This window comes from Eumetopias jubatus, unplaced genomic scaffold (assembly GCF_037043125.1).
Source record: "Eumetopias jubatus isolate StellerSeaLion01/CBP00866 unplaced genomic scaffold, mEumJub1_p1.0 scaffold_6, whole genome shotgun sequence".
Lineage (NCBI taxonomy): Eukaryota > Metazoa > Chordata > Mammalia > Carnivora > Otariidae > Eumetopias > Eumetopias jubatus.
The window spans coordinates 34903905-34926264 of NW_028274812.1; the positions used below are offsets into that span (position 1 = coordinate 34903905).

General features: G+C 36.4%; 1 protein-coding gene across 1 annotated transcript in view; it reads right to left on the minus strand.

The window, feature by feature from the left end:
- The window catches only part of LAMA2 (laminin subunit alpha 2), a 468253-nt gene that overhangs the window by 383921 nt on the left and 61972 nt on the right, over window positions 1–22360 (minus strand). Inside the window, exon 4 of the mRNA XM_088023741.1 lies at window positions 20164–20406. Within this exon, the coding sequence (XP_087879867.1) occupies window positions 20164–20406 (243 nt within the window). The remainder of the gene's footprint in view (window positions 1–20163; window positions 20407–22360) is intronic.

Genomic DNA, 22360 nt, shown 5'->3' on the forward strand with positions numbered 1-22360 from the left:
AGTTTCAAGTGTTTTGTTATGTATGCCACCTTGAGGCTTTTCCTGGGAAGGGTGGAGGCAAAGGGGATATCTCTTTGATAATAATGGTAATAAATTCATTTATTTTAACATCTTTTCATTCATTCACTCACCTCGTATTATCTAGTATTATTGAGTACCAACCCTGCTAAGTATTGGGGAAAAAACAAAGAATGAGACAATCTGCAAACCCTCAGTTTCTTTAAGGTAGCATAAGAACACAGGAAAGTATATACTTAAGAAAATTATTGGGTTTTCAGATTCAATATGTGAAATCCATGTTATTAAAATCATTTCTCTGAAACTGTTAACTCATGTTACATTGAAAAATGCCTTTTAATCTGTGAATGTAAAATGAAGCTAATTTTTTAACAAAGATATCAAAAGTTGTAAATTCAAGTAAATGAAAAACCCTTTACATTAATTGCCTTGGTTCTACACATATCCCAACAACACTCAGGAGATTTTGGAACTGTTCAGAGCTGTATTCATAACCTTCAGTGCATTCCTCTAACTAAATATTACAAGTTTTATCGTTGAAGGTGAATAACTGGAGGGTGGGGGATAAAAACAAGTCATTTAGCCTCTTCCGAGAAGAGTTTCACAACATTTGGAACAACATTTCACTGATGGCAATGCACTCTTTTATCCCTGCCACCACAAGACTGAAACTTATAGGTTTTTAGTTTGTGAATTCCAAAGGACTGCTTGAACAGTCAAGTTTCTTCACACACACACTTCACAGTCTTCACTACAGAAGCTCAGTAAAGAAGCATTCTCTGGCTTTCACTACGATGTCTTTAGCCAGCTTGAGTCCTTCGTCCTCTTCCACTCAAAGAGTAAGCATTTTAAAAGACAAGATTTAGTTGCAGCTCTGCAAAACCTTGTACAAATCATCAAACTGCCAGTCACACACATAAAAGCCTTAGAAAGTCAGGAAAAGAAAAGAATTCTAAATTGCATTCTGTATGTAATACACAAAAATAAATGATAATAACAGTTGCCATGTATTGAGTCCCCACCTTGAGCCAAATATTTGATATAAATCGTCTCATTTAATATGACCTATGTTGGAAGGCATGTATTTATGCTTCTCCATTTTGAGATCAAGAAACTGAATTTGAAAGATTTTGCCTGAGGTTACACAGCCATTGACTGATGGACCAATGGTTCCAAAGCAGGTCTGATTTCTGAGGTCCATGCACTCCACACCATCACCTGTTACCATTCAAAACTCTTCCTTCCATGCAGATTTCCACCACTTCTGCCATGGGAAAAGCTGGTAGGAGAGAGAACAGACTGGCAGGACTTTATATTAAACATGCTTTGTGTTTCCTCAGGAATTTTAGAGGCAGTTACACTCACTTAACCATGTCTCTTTGAAATGAATAACGAGCAGCTGGGGAAAATACATTTCTTATAGACGTATTCTATATGCATCAGACAAATGAAAAAAAATCTCAATTCCAGATGTTAACATAAAATTATCCAGATGCTACTAAATGATCATCTAGGACACCAGAGGCAAAAGAAAATCAAACTGGAAATTAATTCCAAAAGAGAAATCAAAGGGGAGACACGAATTTGGTTTTGTGCCTTGTTACAGGACACTGGTTCTCTCTCTGCTTTCTACAAAGTGCTCTCTTAAATGATGGAATAGGGATGCAAAATTGTTTCCTAATGTGAGTACTTAATGCACAGCCTTCAAGATAAAATTTGCGGCCCCTGTAGCATTTTGCTTATGTGTTATTTTTGAACTGAAAAAATATATATATCTCTTAGGTACCAAGAGATGAGAGGGACTAAATAAAAATTATTGTCATACAGATATATTTTGCCCATTCATGTCTTATGTGGATATTTAGATTTGAATCCAAAATAATTGATTGCCTTTTCGTCTTTGATTTTCCTGGAAGTTTGGTGTCGCTCCAGCACATACATGAATGACACATGAAAATACCTACAAAACTCGAAGGTGTTACTTTCCTGTCACAAATTTGAAAGCTAGCTGGTTGATTCATCGGGACAGTCAAACTAGGTAATTCAAGTCCCACTTTCTACTCCCAGGCAAGAATGATCTGATTTGGCTGTTGGCATGGAAGACCTTACACATATGTTTATGTGATGGAGGCTGAGGAGTAGAGAAACGCAAAAAGAAGTAAGTCATGGTCCCTTCCCTCAAGGAACTCAATAGCTAGCTTTTAGCAATGCCTAGTAAACAGTAGCATCCTTCAGCTACACAATGATCTATGAAAAGGTAGTGGGAAAAATTCTATGTTAAATGACTGCATATAGGATATAGAAATACTTTTTAAAAGCAAATACAGACAACCTCCTTTACCTAAACTTCATTCTTGTTATCTGATTTTAGAACACACCAGCAAATGGTATTTGTATTCCTATCTCTAGAAACATCCTTTTGTAGTCTTCCTTTAGGGAATTATATGAGCTATAATCATGTCACTGGGAAGCAACAAGAATGTCATTGAGTTTTACGTCTTTGCTTGTTCTTTAACCTTGCAGTCTTCCAACGGGATGACTTGTTTACTTCTCCGTCTGCAGCTGGGAATTCTGGATGGAGTCATAGTGATGGGATTTTTCAAAATAACCCCAAATCCTTGTTCCATAACAGAATACCAAAGTATTGTTTAGTTTGGCATAGATTTTACTGATTGCTCTTGACCTAATTATATCTTTTCAACCTTGATTTGCATTTACCTTATGCTTTACAGTCCCCTCTCTCATATATACATACATATATATATATATATGTATGTATATATATTTATTCCCTATTTGTCATTATTTGATCTGCTTCCAATTTTGGAGCCTTAAGTGCCTGGAGATACTGTTTCTTCTATTACTGTAAAAGAAAATTTAGTATCATCTGAGGCACTGATAGCAACTCCTCTCCACAGTCTACCTTTGTTTCTCTTTTATAAAAATTTCACTGGGCTGCAAAATTATCTGTGCTATTTTCAGAAATGAAAGTTAGACACCAACTGTGCAATTTTTCCAGAGTTAGGGAAAAAATGCCCTGAACCATCTCTCCTCTCAGTCCTAATATAGGGCCTTAACCAGGGCGAGGCTGAGGGTGACTGCTATCTGGCACTCCCCTCCCTGGGGCGCCTGGAAGATACTAGTGAGCCTTGGCAAATCTCAGTCTGCGTGGCTCTGTGGGTAAGAAGGTGGGTTACACACATTATGTTGCCCAGGACACCATCTGCCCTCATTTTGCTGCTGTCTTAATGATTTGGCTTCCAGAGAACATCATTTGCAATCCACTGTCCAACTTGAGATATTCTTTCTGTGGTCACAGAGAGGTGCTTTTATTTGTTGCTTGCCTATTTTTAACACCATCCGTGTACGTAGTTTAGCCTTGTTAGCAAGAATCAGATTCTTAATGGAATGGACTAGTTGAGACTACGTCATAGCCCCCAAACAACATAATGTAAGTGCTGACAAAATATGTTACTCTGCTTTTGCCTTTTCTCTCTACAGTTCTATCCCTTCTCCCTTTCCATCAGTTCTCTAATGCTCTCTTCTAGTCATTGTCTCAAGGAAAATGTGTATGCTTTCTTTAGCATGGAACCCATATTCTACCAGGTAGCCTGTTCCATCTGTGACAGTAACGTAGAGACAAATGCTACCCCGTGCTTGTCTTGAGGAATTATTAGAAAGCTACCTCTCAATAGAAAGACTGACCAAAACACTAGGAAAAAATGAGAGACTGCACATTGCAACTCTAATAACAGGTTACTCACACTACAAAGTGAACCTCACATGACATGAGACTTGTCGGAAAAGAATTACAAAACAGGATACATCTTACAAACTAACACAAAGACAAGAACCAACCAAAAAACCTAAATGCTTTCATTCTTTATGCTGATAAACATCCTTATTTTTTTTTTTTTATTTTAACACTTAGTCATAATTATTGCACAGGGAAGGAATTCTGTTCCCCTAAAAGCTGTTTCTGGGACATGTTTCTGCTAGGCAGGTGTCTGGGTCTTTTCCTAAGTGTAGTTTAAAACTGAATGTGCTCAGGGCACCTGGGTGGATCAGTTGGTTAAGCACTGAACTCCTGATTTCAGCTCAGGTCGTGATCTCAAGGTCATGAGATTGTGCTTCACGCTGGGAGTGGAGTCTGCTTAAGATTCTCTCTCTCTTCCCCCTCCTTCTGCCTGCCCCCCAAAATAAATGAAATAAAATTGAATTTTCTCATTCTGAAACTACTTTATAGCTCAGAACAGACAGCCTCTCTACTCAACGTATTCAGATATGCAGTAACTAAAATAATCCTGGTGAGGCAAGCAATTAGTTTGAACACAATGAGTATCCCATCACTTGCTTCCACATTTCCTTTGCAACAACCTTGCAGTTCCCCAACCAGGTCCCTGCCATTTTCTTGCTCTCTCAGTCTCTGTCTCCTTCTTCTTCCTTCCTCCCTCCCCTAACTCCACCCCCAGTACCCAAGGCTTTTCTGTGCTAGATATGCTTTTCCAACTTTGTCCAAGACTTCAAGATGTTTTCCCTGAGTTATTAATCTCTCTTACCACCCCAAAATATAACGTCCTTTGTCCCAGGCACCTAAGATAGAGTTTGCTACACAGGTGGTGCTCAGTGTTTGTAATGACAAAAATAGCTAAATGCTAAGCACTACTAATTGGCTACTAAACATTTCTTTGTAATATGAAGTCATTTGGTGGTTGAACTGAAATGGTATCCCAGCCGTATTTCTGATGTCCTATCTCTTTAGTAATGCATTTGTTCAGGAGTGATTAATGTGTGAGTGGCTGTATCACAGCTAATTCAACACCAAAGTTTTTCTTATTATAAGATAAATGGAATGAGCATAACAAATCATAAGAAGGAAGAACAAAATGTTTTTCATCCACTGATAAAAGGAACAAATGTAAAGATAAGAAATAGCAAAATTAAATCATTACTATGATTTTTCTCTTCAAAAAACAAAAAAAAGGTTTTTCCCCCTTAAGTAACTTTCAAAAATGTTCACCAATAGTCTTGCAATAAGGTAATTCATCCTGAAGAAAATAGTGAATAACTGCTATAAACTGGATGTCAGTTTTAAAAATATTTGAAATGTGGTTTCACTCATATGTGGAATATAAGAAAACAGTGCAGAGGATCATAGGGGAAGGGAGGGAAAACTGAATGGGAAAATGGGAAGAAATCAGAAAGGGAGACAAACCATGAGAGACTCTTGACTCTGGGAAACAAACTGAGGGATGTGGAAAGGGAGGTGGGTGGGGGGATGGGGTAACTGGGGGATGGGCCTTAAGGAGGGCACGTGATACGGTGAGCACTGGGTGTTATACGCAACTAATGAATCACTGAACACTGCACCAAAAACTAATGATGTCGGCTAATTGAATTTAAATTAAAAACATTTGAAATGCCTCTAAGAAGGTGGCAGCTAGCACTTCTGATAAAACCACCATCTACCCACGTGATTATGCTGCACATGTAAGGTACTGGAATGTGTCAATGTCAAAACACAGATGTGTGCATACATGCTTTATACTCTAGGAGCCAAAACAACTCAGTTCCCAAACTTCTCACTTCTAACTAATATACCTTCAACTTCCACATAGTTGTTCCCCATGGCTCCTAAGTAATGCCTGATTATTCAGATGAAAATGCTATTTGCTATTCTCCCCTCCACCAAAAATTAAGAAACAAATGCAGCGTGACTCATCTTTAGCTTAGTACTCACCATATCACTAACAAAGTAAGAAAAAAACCTTCCCAAGATAACTAGTATAAATTATTATACTCATAAACTTTAATTTCAGTGAAGAAACTTGATTTCCCTTTAATGCTTTTGCTAAAATAATGTGTACAGGTGAGGTTATGCTGAGGACAACTTAAGTTTCTGCAAATATTTCTATTCATGCTTTGGCATATATTAGTTTAAACCATATGAAACTGCATATTTATTGACTAAAAATAGTCAAATATTGGCAATTCTGTATGGCTCAACCTAATAGTAGGCTTAGTTTTAGAAGGTACTTATCTGTTGAATAAGAAAATAAATAATTCTTACTGAATGAAGCTGAAGAGCAAATTTACACAAGGGGAATATAATTTTCTAACTTGTAATCTTGCCAAGGTTGCCATTCTCCTTTGCAAAATGAGTATCATAGGACTTTTGCTACCCATGATTAGAATTTAAATTGTATGTCTTATGTGATTCCCAGGTAGCAGAATTCAGCAGTTATTCATTTACATATTTCCAATGAAAATACGTATTTGGCTGCAGTCAGTCTGCCACGGTACAAAATAGTACACATCCTCAGTCTAGTAGAATGCTTTGTAGTAGATTTTTCTCCTGTTTTTATTTCATAGCAGAGGACCTGTTAAAGCAGCTCCTGATATCTTTTTAAGTTTGCTTGTAAAGTACAATCATAACCATTCTACTCCTGGGTTACTTGTCTCAAGGACTTTTGATGATGGCTCTAGTGTAGAAGTAGTTTCCCTAGAGATCAGGAGCTTACTCTATTAGCTTCAAGATCCTTTGTTGTATTTTCAAATATACTTCTGCAATAAAGGTAATAGTACATTATCTTTCCCATGTGAGACTGACTTTCTGATATGCTCTCAGGTTCTTCTCAGTAAAGATGGTGGATGGCACTTAATTGTCCACAGTGTCACACAGCCCTTGTGACCAATGGCAAATACATATTTAGAAGATGGCTTATTGGACCCAAGGGTTCAGTTTAGGAAATGAAATGATTATGAGACTTGCCATCAGAAGATTTGAACTGGACCTGGACCAGAGATTAATGTTGAACATCTACCCCTATGTTACCACAAACAAGTTATTTAACCTCCATCTGCAAAATGAGAATGAAAAATACTTCAGCTTCAAGTGTCCTCAAGCCTTTGGTGAAGGTGAGACGGCAGAGTGTATGACATGTGTTTTGTAATCAATGAGGTACCATATACAAAATTATTATGGCCAACGTTGTTCATCACAATAACAATGATTAACCCACTAATCCTCTTCCTTTCCATGGAGTTTATGTTTGAAATGACAGGCTCAGCCCCTACTTTGGTGATGTTAAAAATAAAAATGATAAGACATCATCAAATGGAGCATGACCTGCTATTCCATCGTGGAATGTTTGCTCAGGACTTCACTCTTGATTTTAAAAGCCACAGATGAGTTTCAGTGGTCTCAAGTGCTTCTTATAAAGTCCAGCACATTTAATAGTTATTTTTCCCTCTTTCAATACACAGTAAATATTATTCCTACTTCATAATTTTGTAAACTCAACATGCTTTAAAAATGAGACCCAAATAACTGACAACAATTTATAATTCTCGGTTCAGAGAACTTTAACATAGATGTTTTCTATGACAAGTTGCAATTAATATAACAAGTGGATCTTGGTTTACCCAGCTTTTCTGAAATTCTTCTATAATGTGCTACCATAATTAAATACTCATGCACTTATGTCTCTATAATATTTACATGGAAGAAAAGAATTAGTGTAAGCTAAAAATTCTATATAAGATTAAATCTTATTCCATCCCTTGCAAATTTCCGTACATGATAGTGATTTTAGCACTGACCCAAAATGGAGTGCATGAAAATACTGTTTTTCACACAAAAAATACCACTTGTCTAAAAAATAAAGTCTGAAATTTACTGCAATCAAAACTGACGAAAATGTCCAAAGACTAAGACATTAGTTAATTTAGGGTGCCTGGGTGGCTCAGTTGGTTGGGCCACTGCCTTTAGCTCAGGTCATGGTCCTGGAGTCCCGGGATCGAGTCCCACGTCGGGCTCCCTGCTCAGCGGGGAGTCTACTTCTCCCTCTGACCCTCTTCCCTCTCGTGCTCTCTATCTCTCATTCTCTCTCTCTCAAATAAATAAATAAAATTTAAAAAAAAATTAAAAAAAAAAAAGACATTAGTTAATTTAGGGGTATAGGCGGCTGTTTTTTCTAACATTGAGATAGATAATGTCAATTCAATCCAGATAGGATTTTACCTAATCGATAATAAAAGAAACAATTTTAAAGAATTAGCACGAGCCAAAATAAAAGAAGAACACAAATTTTAAAAGTTTTGATGAACCAAAGAAATAATTCACCTGGCTTTTACTTGATATTTTTGATACAATTACCTGTAACATGGGGAAATGCTGTATCTCTGCCAAATGTAATATTTGATATAATTGTCTATACTTTGGTGAAATGAATCTCTTTGAAGTTATTTAAGACCCTGTTTTCTATTACCCTGGAAGAAATTGGTAACTATTTTCAAAAAATATAATTTTATTATTGGTGTTAATAGCCAATTTTAAAAGCTTCAGAAAAGGATTACTGTATTAGGGTATTTGAGAATTTTATTTTAAAAAGTAATTATGTTATTATGATGGGTCTCAAGTCTGTCTAACATAGCATTGTATATTTTCTTACGGAAGTGGAAAAATAAGTGAAAGTTTCTTATATTCAGAGGGCTTTTGATGGGGCCTTAAAGCATGTGATTGAAAACAAACACCTATAGGATGCTTGAAGCATTCTGGACTTCTATGTACACTTATACAACAGAAGTTCTGTTGTTGTTTATGAGAGGAACCCACTGTTATGGACTGTATATTTGTGTCCCACCCAAATTCGTATGTTAAAACCCCAATCCTACTGTGCTGGCATTTAGAGATAGGGCCTTTGGAGGATAGTTAAGGGTGGTTAGAGGACAGATAGGACTAGGGATTTTTAGACAGGGGTGGGCCTCTCATAATGGGATTAGTGCCTCTATAAGAAGAGTCACTAAAAAGCTTCTTTCTCTGCCTTCTCCAGCACGTGAGGAAATCAGAAGAGTCCTCAGCAAGACCCAACCATCCTGGCACCTTGATCTTGAACTTCTTTATCCCCAGAACTGAGAAATGTTTGCTGTTTAAGCCACCTGGTCTATGGTGTTTTTGTTACAGCAGCCCAAACTGACTAAGACACCGACATAGAATCAGTGAATTACGTCCCTAAGATGCTCTGATGAGAAATCTTATCTTACCCCATCTGTCACTGACCTATTTAATATGGGGTAGCCTCTGGGACACCCACAGTCTAGAACACTCAGTCTATAACCATGCCTGGAAGCAAGTTGTACAGAATAGCTAATGCCATAATGGATACAAATTATAATTAAAACATTTTTTTCTAAAACCCTCTTAATATAGTTTCTATTAGGTCTCCTGAAATGTGATTCTTATTAAAATCAAACCAGATATATGTTCTGAGGATTCTTCTCTTAGTAAAACCTGTACCATCTTCCTTATGTGTTTAAAATATTCATTCACTATTTAACCATTTCATACAGTAAAATTTTAAAGTAACTTGTCTTAAGATCCTGGAGAATTTTCACAGTTGTGTGTCTAAATTTATAGTATTATCTTGAGAAGATCTGTTGGTCAGTGGATCTTCTGCATTGCTATTAGTTTTTTGAGATTCAGCTTTGAAGGCAAACTCTAAGTTCTAGAGGCTCTCTTTTCAGAACAGCTAAAAGGGGTACTGATGATCTAAACTGGGGGATAAGAGATACAAGGCCCCTCTTAGTGTGGTCACTCTTATTGTGGTCTGTATGATCGCACTTCCCATTGGCCATGTCAATACGATGTACCAAAACTAAACGCAGACACAGAGAATAGCATTTAAATAATAAAAGTATAAAATAAGCTCAAAATAAAATGATCAAAAATAACGTAAAATACTTTAAAGTATAAGTTACAGGAACGCATGAGTAGCTCAGTCGGTTAAGTGTCTGTCTTTGGCTCAGGTCATGATCCCAGGGTCCTGGGATCGAGTCCCACATGGGGCGCCTTGCTCAGCGGGGAGACTGCTTCTCCCTCTGCCTGCCACTCCCCCTGCTTGTGCTCTCTCTCTCTCTCTCTCTCTCTCTCTGTGAAATAAATAAAATCTTTAAAAAATTAAAAATTAAATATTAACTACAATAAAACTGATGAAATTATAAGAAAAAGTTACTTGAGATATAAAAGCCAGATTTTTAAAAAAAATTTGAAAGAGAAGAAAAAAACTCTGACAAGTATATAATACAATTGGAACCCATCAAATTCTAAAAACAATAATTACAGATGTGTGTTTGTGTGTGTGTATAAGAGACAATATAAAAGAAATTTTACTGGAATAAAGTTTAAAAAAGAAAAACACTATATGATAAATGTAAATATACCAAGATAAAACTCTTTAAACTAGAAATTAAAAATCATTAAAAAGGTAAAAAAATAAGATAAATAAAAAGATTACAAAACTAAGAATGCAAATTTTAGAAAAAAAGGAGGGTACAGAATTTTTTCATAACATAAAACATTAAAAGATTAAATCCCTCTAAGCGGAAAAACCAGGCAGCAGCTCAATCTCAGGTCTGTGCGAGCTCATGCAGAGAGAAGCAGGGTCTGCTAAGAGGTGAGGCCTCTTGGGCTTGCAGTGCCCAGCAGATCTGCCAAGAAAACCCCAGACACAGAAGAAAATTTTTGTTCTTGTGCCTTTCTGGTGCTCAGAGAATACACTTTCTGGATTCAAATCATAGCTCCAAAAATTACTAGCTTGGAACTTTAGGTAAATTATTTGACCTCTCTATACCACATTTCCCTCAACTATAAAATGAGACAAGTATTAGGACATATGAGTTTCTACTTGTAAACCCTTGGAGTAGTGCCTGCCATAAAACAAGTGTGTGATAAACATCAGCTATCATTATTATAATCTTCCAGGCCCCGGACTAACCCATGTCAGTACTTGAGACCTTCATCTATTTCTTCTATCTCTTTAAACTCCAGCAAGCTCAAGGTTTATTGTTTGCTTTTCTTTCATTCCTGTTTAGTCATCCACCTCCCCACCAGTGCTGATCATACAAAACAGCACAGCAGGGTTCTGCCACTTCCATGCACCCTAGTCTCAATCCAGGCTAAGCCAGCTCAGTCACAATGCAACTAGGGATGAATTTAAGCCAAGATTAACTGTTGAACTAGAGAACTTGGAAGCATCTTATATAGACAAGGAGGCAGTACCATAAATGACCTACTTTGATCTTTATTATAGTCAGGTGAACTGGCTGGCACACACATTGGACAGTTTACTCATCTGTCTAAGCGCCATGTTTAATCAATGGCAAAGCTATATCTGAAAGCCAAATCTAGTGAACACCCTAAAAGACAGCAAGTTGTACTTTTGTGCCTTCTACTACAACCCTGTACTACCTTACCTAGCTTAACAGAAGCATAAGTTTCTTCTGTTTATTCATTTTAATAAATCTTGGTAGATTCTCTTCCATAAAACTGAGATAACCAGCCCTAAAGTATTGGTGCTACCTCCTCAAGATTCCATTCTTGCTTGCTTTCTCTGGCCTTCATGATTTTTCAATAATACTGTATTAATTTGTCAAGGATTTACTGATACTTTCTAGCACAATATTGCTAGGGGGAAACTATAAACTGATCAACAGAAAGGAAGAACACAATCCTCTCACAATCCTCTCATCTGTAATAAAGAACACAATCCTTTATTACAAAGGTCTGTTTTTTAAATGAATTACGAATTTTATGTGTGCGTAATTCTAAAATATTTCAAGTGCTCTGTGTATTCTAACTAGAGTGGAAACTTGCTGTTTTGGAGGATGCCAGGTAAACCTCATTGTAATGAGGAACTTTCTCATGTTGTCGTTCAAGGTACTGACTGGCACCACGTTGGTCAATACAAGAATTATTTTTAGAGAAAGGAAGTCTGAAACCCTAAATAAGCATTTCCCTAAATTTCTATTCATAACAAATTAGTGATACCTGGATGCTTTTCCATAAAGGAACAACTCCAAGGATAATTGTGAAAGGCCCATTCCTCATTTCCACACAAACTGACTCATGCAATCATGCTCTACCCTCAACATTATTTCATCAAAGAAAGATCTCAAAAACAGTTTTAAATACATGGCTGGGTTCATTTCTTCATTCTCCAGTATTTGCAGTTCTAAGAATCACCATAATGTCAGGTGATGAAAAGAGGAAGAAAAATATTCTGTCTGTGTATATAAAATTCTGTCACATAGGAAATCAAAATTATATCAAAGCTCTACATATAGTTTACAGGGGGAAAAAAGTGTCCTCAAGAATTAATGATGGTTTCTCAGGGATTTTTATATAAGCCTGCCATGTTTCAAAAGCAGAATCAAAATGAATCTAAGTTCCATTTGAGTTGCAATCCAGAAGAGTGGTAAGGAGAGGAAATCATATGTAAATAACTTTTCCTCTGTATGAGGAAATTGAAGCAAAATTACTATGGTAACCATGCATATTTAGTTAGCAGTCTACTGACAACCCAAAGAAACTAAAAAGGAATAATCCCAGCCAGAGAAAGGGGAGAATCTCATATAAAGGAAAACACTGATGACGATTTTAACTCTAGGACTCCTAAAGTAGTGCCATCTATACATCCCCATCCTTGTCAATAGTAGTAATGTGATTCTCCTCTTTCAGCCACTTCTTCAACCATCATAACCTAGTTATAGCTCAAATTTTATTTACTCAACTCAAACCTACCCAGAGATTCAGTCAGCCAAAGCCAATCACGTTTCCTGACAGAAAAACAGAAGTCTCTTTAGTTAGAAGTATTGCAGCCAGAATGACTGATACTCTTTCCTTAAATAGCTGATGATCAGTTCTTCTCCAGAGTTCGGGAAGGCTGGAAATAATCTGAACAATAAGTTAGGAGGAGGGACATCAAAATCACCAGGACTACTCATTTAAAATATACCTACAGCTTCCTAAGCCCTTCCCAAATCTACCAAATTATAAAGCCCGAACCCAGAAATAGCTCTTTCAAATGCCCCTGGTGATGATGTCCAAGTAAAGCTGAGCTTGGGAGGAACCAGTGCTGCAAGCATGGTCTTCAGTGGTGTCTCCGAGTGGCGGTTCTTACTAGCAGGTCTCAAAAGTGTCTTGGGGCAAATGTTTCCAGCAGAGGCAGCACTTGAGCTGATAGTAGCTCTGGATGGAATTGACTCCCTGTTGCACTTCTGGAGAGATATATCTATGTAGCTGTTCCCACCACAGCTTTTCTCTTTGGCCTCAAAGTAAAGGAGGGCCACTGGAGTCTGTTGCTTCATACCCTACAACTCCTATTAGGAAGCTCAGGATCATTTTCTCAAAGCAAGGCGAGGCATGTTGCCTGCTAAGCCCTCTCTTGGCATTACTGATACACAATTTTTCTAAAATGAAAATCCTTGCAGGCTTTTTGCTCAAAGCCTTCTGTTTACAGTTTGGGTAACAACATATTGGGTCAAATTATTATGCCTCCATTATCCTCTATTATCTCTCTTTTGCCAGGCCCTGAGACTTGATCATCTCATAGCTCAGAGTGAACTCTTCTCCCTCTGGGTGCAAGCCCAGGATGCTAGACTGCTGGACTATTCTCCTTCTTGGAAGTAGTTGAATCTAGTTGTCTAGGGGACTGGATATGTGCCCTAAAGTATCCTTCTGGTGAATCCACACGATCAACATTTGTTGATCTCTTTCAGGAAACATGAGGTAGTGGGCAGAAAAGGGGCCAATCCAGACAGTGGAGGGAAAAGAGTGGGGGTGGCTGGAGCAACAAATAAAGTAGAAAAAATAAGCAGAGATCATGCTGCTAAAATTCAAGAGACCAGAAGGAAAAGTCAAATGGTTTCTAATAATGACATGGACAAAGGGCTGTATTAAAGTGTAGATAACAGAAGAAGTTGACGTTGAGTGCTATAATATTGAAGGATATTATTAAAGGATTTTAAGAGACCAGTGAGGAATTTACCTAAGGTACCCTTCAGGTCTAAAATGATGGACTTTTCATCTGAAGTATAATATTCTAGAATGTTCTAAACATTTTAACATGTCTCCAAAATTCTCCAGACAAGTAACAATATAATAAACCTTAGACTCCATAGATTTGATATTAGTCACAGAAGGCTATTTTCTATAAATATTCTATACCTATAACACAAACATTATTGCTTAATTAGTGTGTTAAAATTGAGACATGTTTATTTTATAATGCCTTGTTTCATGGGTGGGCCTTAAAAATGCTTTGTTCTTATTTCTCTTCTTCTCTGACTTAAATTTATATTTAAAGTGTATTGTGAAGGACTGGAAGCAAAGGATCATCAATGCTTAGTCAAAAATACATATTTCAAATCATAGCGAATATTTAGACACTGTTGTCCAAAATAAAAATCTACCTAGAAGCACAAGAGGACTGGGGTGCCTGGGTGGCTCAGTCAGTTAAGCGTCTGACTCTTGATTTTGGCTCAGGTCATGATTTCAGGGTCCTGAGACTGAGCCCTGTATCAGGCTCCTTGCTGGGCATGGAGTCTGCTTAAAATTCTCTCTCTCCCTCTGCCCCTCCCCAACTTTCTCTCTCTAAAAAACAAACAAACAAACAAAAACAACAAAAAAACAAAAACACAATAAGACTTATAAACCAATAAAAAAGAAATAGACAAAAGATGTGCACATACAAAGAAAGAAGAGTGATGCTGTGAAAAAGCTGTTTCACCTCTGTGATATTCTTCCCAAAAGCCCAGAAGCCCAGTTAAATCATGAGAAAACATCAGAGAATGCAAAATGAGTAATATGCCACAAAACACTTGACCAGTACTCTTAAAAGTGATTGGGAAAAATAAGGGAAGATTAGGAAATTTTCATAAATCAGAGGAGACTAAGAAGACACAATGATGAAAACACAATTAGATATCCCAAATTGGATCCCAGAAAACAAAAAAGGCCTTAATGATAACATGAATGAAATCATGTATCAGTGTATCAAAGTAATGCATCAATGTTAATATCTTAGTTTTGACAGATGCATGGTAGCTTTGTAAGGTATTAACATGAGTGGAGCTGGGTAAAGTCGACATGGGGATTCTCTATACTCTTCTTACATTTATGTAAATCTAAAATGATTCCAAAATAATTCTTAAAAAATGCATATGAGACTATGTTTCTTTTTATGGTAGATTCTATAATTGGTGTTAATACACTCAGTGATAACAGCTAGACCAAGTGGAGAAACATGTCAAAACATTTACTTAAAGTTCTCAGAGAGTTATCAAGAGATAACTTGATATTGAGAATATCACCTTCTCAATATCAAGGAGAAGAAAGATGTCTAAAGAGGTAATTGGCATATCATGATAGCTTCTGTCTGGTGGGCCTTTCCCTGTCCAGAAGTCATGGCTGAGAGACTAAGCAGTGCTTTGATGGCCTTAGTGTACCAGGAAGACAGGACTTGTACGGGTGGGACTTTGGTAAATCCCACATACTTTGGTTTAGACTCCAAAAACAGGAAGCCTAAAGTAAAGTGGAATTAAAGCAGCTGTTACTGGGTTACAGCACAGCTTTGAGTCACCTAAGTCCCAGAAATTTTACTCCCTAAAATTGTATTTTTTTTAAATTTTTTATTTAAATTCAATTCATTTAACATATAGTGTATTATTAGTTTCAGGGGTAGAATTTAGTGATTCATCAGTTGCATATAACACCTAGTGTTCATTACATCAAGTCCATCCTTAATGCCCCTCACCCAGTTACACCATCCCACACCCACCTCCCCTCCAGCAACACTCAGTTTGTTTCCTGTAGTTAAAAGTCTCTTATGCTTTGTCTCCCTCTCTGATTTCATCTTATTTTAGTTTTCCTCCCCTTCCCCTATGTTCATCTGTTTTGTTTCTTAAATTCCACATATGAGTAAAATCATCTGATATTTATTAAGATCATCCATATTGCCATTGCCTGGCCAAAGCATCAGAAAATTCTCACAATATCCTAGGCCTCAAATTATTTCCACATACATATTTTATTTTATTATTTTTATAATTTTTTTAAAGATTTTATTTATTCATTCATGAGAGACAGAGAGAGACGCAGAGGGAGAAGCAGGCTCCTAAGGAGCAGGGAGCCTGATGTGGGACTCAATCCCAGGACCCTGGGATCATGACCTGAGCCGAAGGCAGACGCTTAACCATCTGAGCCACCCAGGAGCCCTCCACATACATATTTTAAAATATAACTTCCGTTATGCAAAAATAATCAGAAACATGAAGATATAAGACATCATAAAAAAGAATCAGCAGATCAGATAAGCCACAGAGGCCAGATATTAGAATTATCAAACAAAAACTCTTAATAATTGTTACTTTATGCTCAATAAGATAAAGACAGAATACTAAAAATGTAAACATAATCTTGTTAAACATATATATAAATACATAACATTTCAATATAAACTAGATGCTAAACTATTTGAAAATGAAACAAAGATAAATTCTATGGGACGCCTGTATGGCTCAATTGTTAAGCATCTGCCTTCAGATCAGGGGTCATGACCTGGGTCCTGATATTGAGCCCCACATTGGGCTCCCTGCTCAGCGGGAAGCCTGCTTCTCCTTCTCCCACTCCCCCTGCTTGTGTTCCCTCTCTCACTGCCTTTTTTTCTATCAAATAAATTAGTAAATAAAAATCTAAAAAAAAAAAAAGAGCGAGAAAGAAACAGATAAATTCCAGAACTGAAAAGTGTAATAAATAAAATTAAGAATCCTATGAACAGTTTTAATAGCAGATTTTATATAGCTAAAGAGAGACTTAGTGAACTGGATGTAAGCCAGAAGAAAATATCTAAAATGAAGAACGAAGGCCAAAAGGATGAGTGTATACAAAAGAGAGTATAAGATATACAGTGAGAAGTTCCAATTTATTAACTGTATTTATAGAGGAGACAGAATGGAAAGGAATAGTATTTGGATAGTTAATGGTTGATTTATTTCCTGAACTGAGGAAAGATGTAACTTTGCAAATATACCAACCAAATAAATATTAATACAGATATTAAAAAGGTATGATCTATAGCAGTGCTGCTCAAAACTTTGTGAAATGATGGAAATGTTCTATTCTGCATAATTCAGTGTGGTTTACTGCTAGTCACATCAGGCTATTGAGCACCTGATATGTGGCTATGTAACTGAGGACTGGAATTTTCATTCTATTTGAGTTAATGAAATCTAAATTTAATAACCCCATATGGCAAGTGACTATTGTATTAGGGAGTGCAGATCTGGAGCATCATAATAAAACTACTGAAAAACAAAAACAAAGATAAAAATCTTTAAAGAAATCAAAGAAAACAGATAGAAAATAGATAATTATTCAATAGCTAACTTTTCTATATTAACAATGGAAACCAGAAGACAAACAAATGTGCCAAAAGAAAAAAAGCTGCAACCCTACAATTCTATACCTAATAAAAATATCCATCAACATTGGAAGTAAATTCTGTTATATGCCTAGTTTAACCCATATTCCATTTTGGAAATAAATTTGCATACTGGCCTTGAAATTGTGAGAAACCAAGAGTTGTTTCTGGTGTACCTGTATTCTGAGAAGTGACGTTCTCAGTGTGGCTCCTTTGGCTTACCTAGGGGAGTCTGTCACTCTCTGTAAACATTTCTGTTGTAGGATTTATATAATTTTTTTTTTTTGCATTTACTGGTTTTATGTTCATTTTTCTTACTTGAGTATGACTTCACTTCTCTGGGAAGTTTTGAACATAAGCACTAATAATTATATTTCAGGTGGTACCCAAAAAGCATCATTTTATAATGAAAAGTTAGTAATAGTAAGATTTATTTCACAGTCACTGGTCTGAGAAATACTGGAGCCAAACATCCAAAAGTTTTAGAATATTTCCACATGTTATATTATAAGTGATATCCAAAATTGTATTACTTTAGGACATAAAGATGTCCTAGGATAATTTATATATTAAACTAATTCATGTATTAAAGAAATTCAGTCACAGAAAGATCAAGTGACCAGCCTAAGATACCACAAAAACTAGATGCGAGACCAGAACTGAGTCTTCTAATCTCGCATTATGTTCCCCTATATTGTGACACCTGAAAATTAGGACTCTTTCTACTTGTCCTGGATCCAGAATCTTTGTCTCCTCTAAACTCTTGAGTTTATCAATTACCAACTCTAAAAAAAAGAAAAAAAATGAAGTTCCAGTCTTCACTAGAGTATGAAAGAAACATCAATCTGGGAGGTCAGGGGAACTGGATACCTGGATTCTTACCTCAGTTTTGTTACCAGTGAGCTGGAAGTCTTGGAGAATATATCTCACCTACCTTCCCTGGATCCGTTTATTCCAAGAAGTAACATGTTTCACAGAGTAAGCTATATATATTGAGACAGGTATTTTAGGAGAGGTCTGAATTTAATTCTTACCCTTAAATACTACCACTGTATTTCAAATATTTTGAATTACTTTCTTTTCCTAACATCCACTTTCCTACAAGAAAGGAATAGACTTAAATGTCATAAAGAAATCTGAGTAACTTGTTCCTAATAGCCACCATTGACAGGTGGTTTTTAGTGTGTCTAGGAGTGAAAACAATAAAACCAGCTAAGCAAACAAACAACATATCTCTTCCATGTTGGCAGGCTGATGTGGTCTAAAGGATGGAGAACTACCATCAATGTAGGGAGAGCAAACATTGGGGATATGCATGTAAATCTGTAGGTTACACATCTATGTAGGTACATTTTATACTGTTCAACCAATTTTTGAATTGGACCATTTTTTCCAAGGTAAAAAAATAGCTTTATAAATATTAGATAATTATTAGTTCTGGTAAGCACTAGATCCCGGGGAAAAATAATAAAAATTCAACTCAAATATATTATCTCTGCATTTCCTCCTTACTCCCATATCCTCAGGCCAATCTGGCCAGGATTTCGATGCCTCTGGGCACAGAGCAGGTTGAACAGCTGTTTGACTCACTGCATTTGACTCCTTGTCATTTGGCAGATTGAAATCTCTGCTGAGAGCACCACTTGGAATTTTTCTTTCCCAAAACTGATATTTTTTGAACATGGGATTTGAAATACTGTGAGGCACTAGTATACATTCATAAAATAATACTGCCAAAGAGAATGATCGATTTATGCAAAAAATCCAACTTTCCTGAAAAGTGTTTAAAAAGATAACCCTCAACTGGCTGAGGTGGGCCTGATAGAATATGAATATGGGTTTACTGAAAATGTGAATATCAAAAATGATACTAGCTTCAGGTGTGTGGCTGCTTGAGGAAGGACTATCAGATTTGAGTATAAATTGAGATGTATATAAGCAGGTAGGACAAAAGTAGCCAGGCCAACCCACTGAAGGGAGACAGATTAGGGAAATACTAGAGTACCCAAGAGAATCACTAAGTCAAGGTTTGGGATTTGAGAGGAGTACTGACTCCTACTACTACTAAAAATAATGGTTATTATTGTTATTATTTATTTAACTATAAAAATAGTTAATGCTCACGGAACATTTAGTATAGGTCTGTCAGCACCGTTGTCCTGCTTCAAATATAATAATTCATTTAATTTTCTTAATGATCATATGAAATAAGATCTATTATTATTTTCCCCAATTTATGGGAGATGAAACTGAAGCACAGAGAATTTCAGTCACTGGCTCAAGATCACACAGATGGTAACAGGTGAAGCCATGGTTTGAATAAATGTAAAATCTTAACTGAAGGGTAAGAGATGCTACAGAGAAGCTGAACACTTTTGAATTAAGCATATAAGAAGCCTGACCACAAACAAACAAAAAATCCATGTTAGCCCTACATGGCGAGAACTGAAAAACATGCAAAATCCAACAGAATTCCCTTTTATTTAGGTCCTTCATATCAAGTATATTTCTCCCTAAATTTCATCTCTTTTGTCCCCATCTTGAGACCAGAATACACACAGATCTAAGGTTTCTGTGAAGGTCTCAATCTTTCTCCAATTATTAGCAATCTCATTGTCAAAAAAGTCTCCTATGTGAAATTAATCATTGACTTTCTGACTTAAACCCATTTCCGCTTTTCTGATCTTTATTGGGTTTGGGAGACACATACTGGATGAGGTAGTTAAAATTCTAATCACCTTTGGTTTTTCCTTTTTATTTAATAACTCATTTAAATGTACTTCTGCTAAATCCTATTTTAAAATCTCCCTGACATTAATTATTGATATATTCCCATCTTTCTGACAGGCCTACTTAAATGTACTTATGGTGAGTTTTCCCCTCTTACCTCTCCGTTTTCCAAGGGGTGTATCTTGGAATAAAAGGAAGTGCAGATGACCTCATCGTCTTTGGCATAGGATGGTGGTCCAGTGCGGGGATAAATATTGTAGAGAGTTAGACACTCGGTGTCTGTCACGGCATGATACTGCCAGGGATTGTATTCAACATTATCAAGCGAGCGTTCCAAAATCCAGTTTCCAGGCCGAGGGGAGTTTGCCGCTTTCACAATCACATATGCAATCTGGAACACCTGGGGAACAGTGATGACAACAACAGGCAACTTTGAATTCCAGAGTACTCGCACCATTTTTTAGCAAAGATAAAGCCTAATGCTACAGTAGATTTTATTTCAGATTTTATTCCATAACCCTATTATGTTCTCTGAAACGATTTTACTGTTACATGTTCATGTTTAATACCTTTTGCTAAAATGAGATGTTTCATCTTGACAGCTATGGCTTTCAAGGCAATGGGTTAAGATTAGATTTTAGGTCTCTAACAAATCATTGACATCATTTCATCTGATTTTTAAAATCCCATTATAATCATGATCACCTAAAGCCTTCATTACACAACAATTTACTCACCTTACTGTGTTAGAAAGTATAAAGTATGTTAGAAATTCCATGTGTGGATAAGTGCTTGAGAGTTTAAAAAATATACTCACTTATATCACCTAATCCTCAGAAAAGTACCATGTAGGAGGAATTAGGTGCTGTTATGAAGAGCAAAAACAACATAATGACTGAGCTTTAGAGGCTCAGTCCTGTGTTCAAATTGTGGTCTAGCATTTATGTGACCTTGGACGATGATTTTACTTTTCCAACATTAGCTTCCTTTTCTACAAATTAGGGGAGGTAATAGGTACGGTACTGAGTGACAACTTGAGTCAAATGAGATAATGTATGCAAAGTACCTGGCAAAGGACTTGTAAATACTCAATAAATGTCAATTATTCTACAACCCCCAAATGGAAAATAATGGAGAAGAAATTCTAGGACCTGCAGACAACTGATTGAAACTGGAACACATTAAGTGAAGGGTGATTATACTTTTGGTACAAGAAATAAACATGTATTTCTTAAAAAAGGAAAATAAAGAGAAAGACGAAGTTATTGTATGTCAGCAGAGTGACAATTAAGCAGAATGTGGCAAAATCCTTTATTTTGAAATCTACATAAAATATGAAGGCATAAAAAGTAAACATTCTAGATGTTTTTGTGATAGTGCACAACCAATGTAGTCCAAAAGAATAATGCACAAACATTATTGAGTGACATTTATATGCAATGCCCTAGGTAGAAAGATAGATATAAACTAGTTTAAATTACAGTCCTACCATCTATGGGTTGATAATATATTGCAATAAAGAGACACATAAAAAGTACACTAATAATAAAACAACATGATATGTTTTTGGTTATTAAATGCTATGAAATATGGGGAGCCTGAAAAAAACACTAAGCTCTGAGTAATTAGAATCACTGGAATGGTACAAGTGGGAGGATGGACCCACTAAAATGTGACTAAAGGACCCACTGGACAACAGAGGGAATTGTGAAATGTTCTAGAAATAAACTTCATCTGCTTCATAGTTTTGACATGAGACCTTCACGAATGCATGTACAATGTCCATGGTCAACTCCAAGGGACCAAACTTAAAAATATGAAAACTTGGTACAGAAGGGGCAAAACAAATAGTTCTGATGCTGGGCTTTTGTGGTCTTTACAAGAACATGGACACAGGTGTGCTGTGAGGGGAAACATGAGCCATCAAATGACTGAAACTAGGGCTGGTATTGGCCTGTTAGGCACAGTTGTGGAGAAACTATTTACTAAAATTCTGAAATAAATTTCTGTACTTGTTGGTAAATCACTGCTGCCCAAGCCTCCCAAATGCCTCCTCTCCTGAGACCATCTTGTTAACCTCCCCATAACAAAGAAGAGCCAAGACATCTGCTCTGATTGGTCTGGGTTTTGACAGTTCTGTTTTATTGCCTATCAGTCCAGGTGGGAAATATTATAATTTATATTTACAAAGGAATACAGGAAAGTATAAGTGCAAATTGACACATATATCTATGTAATGTATGTATGTGCTTTGATATTGATATTTTGAGGAAGAATATGCATGTATGCATTAAAGCTATTACTACCTCAGAGGTTTGTGAATAAGGAGTCGAGGAGGAGGAATGATTTGACTT